Below are 7502 nucleotides of genomic sequence, written 5' to 3' on the forward strand. Positions count from 1 at the left end.
TCAGTGGGCAGGAGAAGAGTCAGGTTTTTGAGGCCCATGTTCCCTCTGGCCATGCAGAGACATATACTTTTGGGGGCCATGCTACTCCTCGTACTTATTCATCTTCTTCTTCCCGTAGGATACGGGTTTCACCTACATACTTATCACTTCCTCCATCATCACGCATATGCTAGGTTTCACCTATTCAAATGTTAGAGGTACCCGATTCACCGGTGGTACCGAATGCACCTCCTACTGCTAATGTTTATGCGCTAGTGCCACCTTCTACTGCTGAGCTAATGCCACCTCTGGATGGTGAGGCTGCTCAGGATGTTGAGCTAACGACATTTGGAGGAGGCCCGGTAAAGTTATCACTATTGCATCTGTACCCAGACCATACTGCCAGACATATTTGGGATGGAGAGGTAGTATTACTTGGATTCATTCTTTAATTTATGTTTATTTTAATTGATAAGTTTTTGACATTGATTTTTATTTTTTGCAGGACCGTGACCCGCTGAAGTTTATTAACCATAGGAGGAATATTATTGGCTTGCCTCAACCGAATGAGGATTGGTTTCAGGCAGCTTTGTCCCTATTTGGGATGAAGGACTTGTGCATGACTGTTTATACTATGGTCAACCACGAGATGCTTAATGCATTCATAGAGAGATGTCACTCGAAGGCCTCGTCATTTCACATCTCGCTAAATGAGATGTATATCACACTTAACGATGTGGCGTGTTTGCCACATCTTCGGATCAGGGGGAGACTTCTAAATCATGGGAGGATTACCAAAGACAAGGCATTTGAGATGATGGTAGACTATTTAGGGGCTGACCCAGGGGAGGTGAATGAGGAGTTGGATAGGACCAATGGTACTCATGCTAGATTTGAATACCTAAAAATAGTATATACAAATGAGCTCTAGAGAGCACATCAAGCTACATGTGATGACGAGCAGGTGAGGCTCTACTGAGCGTATGTTATGACATACCTGCTATATTTTGTTGGCACTGCCATTTTTATGGACAAGAGTGTCACTTATATATATGTCGTATACCTACGATACTTCCAGGATTTCGAGTGAGTCCATGAGTATAACTGGGGGCCGCTTGTTTGGTTTACTTGTACTTGAAGTTATTAGAGGGATGTAAGTGGAAGATGAAGCATGTCACAAGCAACATCACACTACTGGCGATAATATTTATTGGTCCTTTAATCTTTCTATGACATTTTCATTTCATCTTTACAATGCCATTACTTATGATTTGTGTGTTCCAAACTTTTTCAGGCTTAAATCCTCCAACACTTTCCGCGCATCTCCGGATGGGCGAGTGTACCGACTTACACTGAGGATATGCCTCATGCTACTACATTTGCCCCACTCAGAGGGAACCAGGCGACTGAGTCGTTTCGAGTGTATCTTGACCGCCTAGTTATCGATGACATGCACTCCAACAACTATGTCGACTACCGTGAGACGCGACCATTTGACGAGATAATGTTATACTCTGGATGGTTGGCATGCGGATCACGTCTCACTGCTCCTCATCTGCATGAGCGTGTTATGTGCCAGTTTAGCTACACTCAGACCATTCCCAGAGACCATGTTGTCTTTGCTCCTCCTGCTTTGACACATAGACAGATGGATGACATGTTTTATGATTATGAGAGTCATCTGGTACTAGAGGAGGCACAAACTATCATGACCCCGAGCGACTGGAGCTACGTGGACGGGTACATCAGGTGGTTCTTCAGGGTGTCACATCTGTATATGATGCATGTTGTTCTAGAAGACCCACTGAGACTAGCTCATCATGAGATACTAGAGGAGGAGTAAACACAGTTAGATCATGCTGATGATCTCTTGCCTAGATATTGTTGCATTGTGGAGATTGCGTAGACAGGCATTTGCGGAGGTATTTTCCCTGATGGGTCTGATGTGAGGCAGATCCTAGATGCCATCATGAGGGAGGCACGGGGGGCATTGATGTACCATGTACAATGTCGGAGGACGAGTGGATTGATAGTCGATGAGCCCGAAAAGGTAGAGTAGACGTAGTCCGATATGCATAGTAGTGCAGGAGTATATAGTGATTGTACTATGAATTATATTTTATTTTCACCTCTTACTACTTTATCGTTATATTCGACTTTATTTATATACGACATTTGGACCATCTAGAGTTATATACTTCATTTTTTGTATATAAATTGTATGATTTACATGGATTGTATATTTTAAATCTTCATATGAATACACGAAAACAAAATACAATATGTGTTATTCAGTACTAATAAGTTACAAAGATACATCTCCGTAAAATAAATGGAAATGCATCTCCGAAATATTTTAACGTCATTCGAGAATTTGATGTATCTAAAAATACATCTCTAAAATCGGAAAACATTTAAGTATTTTCGTGGTGTTTAAAATAAAAGTTGATTTAAGAAATTCTATAAAAAAAAAAAAACTTGTCTATAAAAAAAAACATTAGAAAAAAAGAAAAAGTGAAAACAAGATAGCTCTAAAAAAAAAAAATTTAAAACGAAGTAGTACTATTTGTTCAACCATATCTGAAAAAATCTAAGGTAAAAATAGGTAGTAGTAATACGTTGACCGTACACACAGACAACTTTTTCTTCTCTATCTCTTGTTAACAAGAGTTTCCAAAAAAAATCTCAGAATCTCAGAATCTGTGCGCCTCATTTTCTCACAACTCATCATTTCACTCTAACCATCTCTTCAGATTCCATTTTTTTCTCACTAATTTCCACACACCACACAGTTCATAAACTCTAACCACTGTTTCCCACTCAGATTTTTCTTTATTTGTCTTTTTCTTCTTTGAAGCATTTCAACAAACAGATTAAGCTTCTTATTAATAGTATTTCTTAAAATGGCTAATACTCGCCGGCGATGATGAAGATCTCCGGCGAATCTCACGGACATATGCCGCATTTCACGGCGAGCATTGCTCCTAACTATTCTCCCGATTCAGATCTTCGACCTCATTGGAAAACCTCCCGTAAGAAGTTTAAGACGCCGGGGAATCGTTTGAGGAGAAGCGGCTCGTCGACGGGAAGACGGAGCAGGCCTGAATCTCCTTCTTCGAGGTTGAAGATCTTTGACGTTGGAGAGGAGAAGAATGGCGGTGTCGGTGGTGGAGGTGATCCAGTGGAGGAGGTTTGCCGGAAGAGGGAGAAGCTGCCGGTGGCTGTGTCGGCGAGGAAGCTTGCTGCTGGAATTTGGCGGATGCAGCTGCCGGAGGTTGAGGCGGCCGGTGATTGTGGAACTCGTGGTGGTTTGAGACTTCAGGTAATTAAACTCTCTTTTGTTGAACTTTTTATTTATTTATAAATTTCCTGTTGCTTGCATTTTTTCCATATCTGTTTGAAGTTTTATTTTTGATTCAAATTTGTGCTTTCTTTCTATTCTAGCTGTTTTATCTTTAGTTTTTGTTTGAATAAATAACTTAATTAAGTGATTATGTATAAGCTATTTCTATAAATAAGTTTAGACTTTGTCTCAAGTGTTTAGCCCAATAGATAATAAACTCAAATAAATCACTGAATAAGTCAATTCAAAAAACCCTTTTTGTTAAAGGTATTTGCATGTTTTATGCTTATTGTTGTTGCTTAGTTTTCAAGTTTTTGACCTTGGTGATTCAGTTCTGCATGTTTCATTTTGTGTTTTTATCAAGCTTTCACTTTCCATGATATGATACCTTTTTTTTTATAGGGTACTATTTATCTTCCGATTTTTTTGGTTGTTTTTTTCTTCTATGTTAATGAGTGAATATGCAAAAATAAAATGCGGGTGCTGGAGTAATAGTGATCCATGATCTTCAACAAAAGGGAAGAATAAAAGCATATATACAACCTCAGGCCTAAAAAATGTTGTGTTGGTTGGCTCAGGATCGATTAGGTCTATTGCAGAAGCCATTATTGTTTTTGGTAATAACTGAAGAAATGAACTAGGGTTTGTCTCTTGAGATATTGTTGAATTTGTGTTATAAATGCTGTTAACTATATCTATAGTGTAAATGTATTTGCATTCTGAACTCATTCTCTCAATGCTTAAACTTAACTGAACTGTCCACGGTTGAATTGTATACCTTATTTACTAGATTCCTTAGTTGAGCTGTGCAAGTTGCATTCATGTTGATAACAGAATTTTTTTATTTTTTATTTTCAATGCATGCCAATGTCATTTGATTATTGTCATTATTTTCCGATCTTGGCAGTTTGTTTCTTTTGAAAATTTAATAGCTTTCCGATTCTAGTTCTAGTTTTTAACCGCACAACTTATATGCAGCAGAATGGAATTGGCTATGCAGACCACCCATATCTTAGTAATCAAAATGGTGTTATGCATGGATCTGGTATGAAGAATCCATCACAAAGGCGCCGTTCCATTTCTGAGACAAAAGATGGACATCATTGTGAGGTATTATGTTCCCTATTTATTAAGTATAGCAATCACAAGTGTAAATGGCTCGGGATAACTGGAGATTACTGAGCGAAAGTCCTATTAAGATAAAAAAAAGACTGAATTCAAAATTGCGCCCTCTCTTGCATGATAAGATAAGAAAATAATCCTACGAGAAAAACTTAAACACTCTAACCAAATATTTTTTTATCCCAGATCTATTTTATCCCAATACTTTCAATCAAAGACTAATTACTGTTGTAGTGCGTGTCTGCTGCTGGACAAGCATTATTTTTACAGTGTCACTGAAGAATCTAACTTATGGAACTTTGCATTATTGTGACTCTGAAACATAATTTTAAGATATTATAAAATATTTTCTTATAGTCTAACAAGCTCTTTAATGACCTTTTCAATTCTGGATGTTGTATGATTTCCAGTAGTATTATCACCTTTGAATATATGTAACAAAGCAACTCGCAACTGCCAAATCCATTTGCACGGGTGCACCCGCATTTGCTCGTACAGGCTGATGTGATAGCCACCCAAATTGAACTTTCAAATATAGATAGACCTAATGGACGTTATTTCTTAGAGATGAGAAATGAAATTTATTATTGCTTAGATCCATGCAACCATAAATTGCATTGGAAAACATTTTATATTTCCAGGTAAACCAATGTGGTGAAAATAGATTTAAAATTATTTGCAAGGGAAGGTGTTTTTTATTTTTGGTTAAGAGTTCAAAAGTGTTTAACTTATATTTTCAAAAGTGAAAGATCAAACACTTAAATTGAAGTGTTAATCTTAAACCTTCTTCGTTCTTCTGCAGCTCGACCCATCTTTCCAGTTTTCTTCAACTGCAAAGGAGGGAATGACAAAGTGGGATCCTGTTAGTTTAAAAACATCAGATGAGGGGCAGCATATTTACAGCCAAATGAAACTTCTAGACCAAAAGGATAGCACTGTTTCTGCACTTGAAGCAGAATTAGAGCAAGCTCATGTGCGGATTCAGGAGCTTGAGACTGAACGCCATTCCTCCAAAAAGAAACTCGAACATTTCTTAAAGAAAGTCAGTGAGGAAAGGGCCGTGTGGAGAAGCAAAGAGCATGAGAAAATTTGTGCATATGTTGATGACATCAAATCAGATTTGAATCGAGAAAGGAAAAGTCGCCAAAGGATTGAAATTGTCAATTCCAGGTTGGTTAATGAGTTGGCTGATGCTAAGTTGTTAGCAAAGCGCTGCATGCAGGACTATGAGAAAGAACGAAAAGCCAGAGAATTGATCGAGGAAGTTTGTGACGAGCTTGCTAAGGAAATTGGAGAAGACAAGGCTGAAGTTGAAGCATTAAAGAGAGAATCTATGACAATTAGGGAAGAAATGGATGAGGAGAGAAGGATGTTACAGATGGCTGAAGTCTGGCGTGAAGAACGTGTTCATATGAAATTGATAGATGCAAAAGTTGCTCTTGATGAAAAGTATTCACAGATGAATGAACTTGTAGCATATCTGGAAACCTTTCTCAAATCAGTAAATATAAACTCAAATGCTAAGGAGATCAGAGAGGCACAATCAATTCAACAGGTTGCAGCTTCTGTGAACATTCAAGACATCAAGGGATTTTCCTACGAGCCATCCAATCCAGACGATATTTTTGCCATTTTTGAAGAGGTAAATTCTGGTGAGCCCAACGAGAGAGAAACCGAGTCATGCATTGCTTACTCTCCGGTGAGTCATGCCTCAAAGATTCACACGGTTAGTCCTGAAGCCAACTTGATAAGTGAGAATGGCCTTCAGAGACGTTCTGACATATATATTGACAACAGCTGTGATATAGAAGAAGATGAAAGTGGATGGGAAACTGCGAGCCATGTTGAAGACGAAGGATCAAGTTGTTCACCAGAAGGGAGTGCCCCTTCAGTGACTAAGAAAGGTCGAAAGAGCAATGCCTCGGGGATGAGTGTGATAGAGTGGGAGGGAAATGCAGGTGAGGAGACCCCATTAACTGAAATAAGTGAAGTCTGTTCGGTACCAACTAAGCCATCAAAGAGGATATCATCCATAGCAAGGCTTTGGAGGTCAGGACTGACAAATGATGACAATTACAAGATAATCTCTATGGAGGGAATGAATGGGAGGCTTTCAAATGGAAAGGTATCTAACGGGGGAGTTATGTCTCCCGAATGGGGACTTGAAAAAAGTGGACTAAGTCCCCAAGATATTATATGCCAATTAAGTTCTCCTGAGTCGGGAAGCGTGCATAATCGAGGCATGAAAGGCTGCATTCCGCGTACTGGACCGAAGGGTAGTTTGAAATCCAGACTAATGGAAGCTAGGATGGAAAGCAACAAGTTTCAGCTCCGCCATGTTCTGAAACAGAAGATTTAGATGTGAGCTTAGTCAAAGATTGGTCACTTGCATAACTGAAGAATGACACACATGCAGCATTTTGTTTTGAATTGTGGAAGTATAAGTCTGCTGCTTTGTAGAAAAACTGCTCAGAAATGATGGAGGGTCATAAATAAATTCAAATTTCCTGCCTCAGAGTTTAACCATGTTTTAATTCTTCATTTCACACGTTAAACTGATAGTATTTTCCTCCCACTTGCCAATGCCTCAATAATCTCTTAGAAGTAGCCATTTTGTAATCTATCTTGACCTGAACATGCTTCATTTTGTGTAGGATCTTATGAAAACTATGAGAAGCATGCTGCTTTTGTTGTATCATAAAGTCTGAGAACAAATTTGCAAGGAAACTAGATCAACATAAAGTATAAATGATAGCATTGCTATTTTATCATCTTTCTTTCTGATAGGATTCCTTTTAACTTGGATAATTTTATTTGAGTTGAGTTGGAAATTAAATACCTGTTTCGGCCATGATTTAATGTTTGGTTCGTTATGTTGCAACACAATGTGTAGATGTAGCTTAGAACGTGTCATGGATCTTTTAGGAGATTAGGTATGAAACCTACCTGAACAACAATGAGATAATAATAAGGGACCACTTTCCCTTGTACGTCTCATTGTCATTTGGAATGATGAGGACTGTTTCCTATTATAAATAATTAAAATAATAGTAGTTTC

The 7502-nt window shown here is 38.4% G+C and overlaps 2 protein-coding genes across 3 annotated transcripts; both read left to right on the forward strand.

The window, feature by feature from the left end:
* The first annotated feature begins 1429 nt into the window (after positions 1-1429).
* LOC127080851 (uncharacterized) lies at positions 1430-1822 on the forward strand. The gene has a single exon (XM_051021140.1). The coding sequence runs from the start codon at positions 1430-1432 to the stop codon at positions 1820-1822; it is 393 nt and encodes a 130-aa protein (XP_050877097.1).
* Positions 1823-2571: 749 nt separating this feature from the next.
* LOC127084926 (uncharacterized) lies at positions 2572-7215 on the forward strand. Of its 2 annotated transcripts, none has more exons than XM_051025453.1 (3): positions 2572-3301; positions 4301-4432; positions 5247-7215. In XM_051025453.1, exons 1-3 carry the CDS (start codon positions 2903-2905, stop codon positions 6801-6803), a joined length of 2088 nt encoding a protein of 695 aa, XP_050881410.1. In that variant the 5' UTR covers positions 2572-2902; the 3' UTR covers positions 6804-7215. The 2 variants fall into 2 exon arrangements, with proteins under 2 accessions (XP_050881410.1, XP_050881411.1); XM_051025454.1 differs by having other exon boundaries at positions 2573-3301; positions 4304-4432.
* Positions 7216-7502: the final 287 nt, after the last annotated feature.

This window comes from Lathyrus oleraceus, chromosome 5, assembly GCF_024323335.1.
Source record: "Lathyrus oleraceus cultivar Zhongwan6 chromosome 5, CAAS_Psat_ZW6_1.0, whole genome shotgun sequence".
NCBI lineage: Eukaryota > Viridiplantae > Streptophyta > Magnoliopsida > Fabales > Fabaceae > Lathyrus > Lathyrus oleraceus.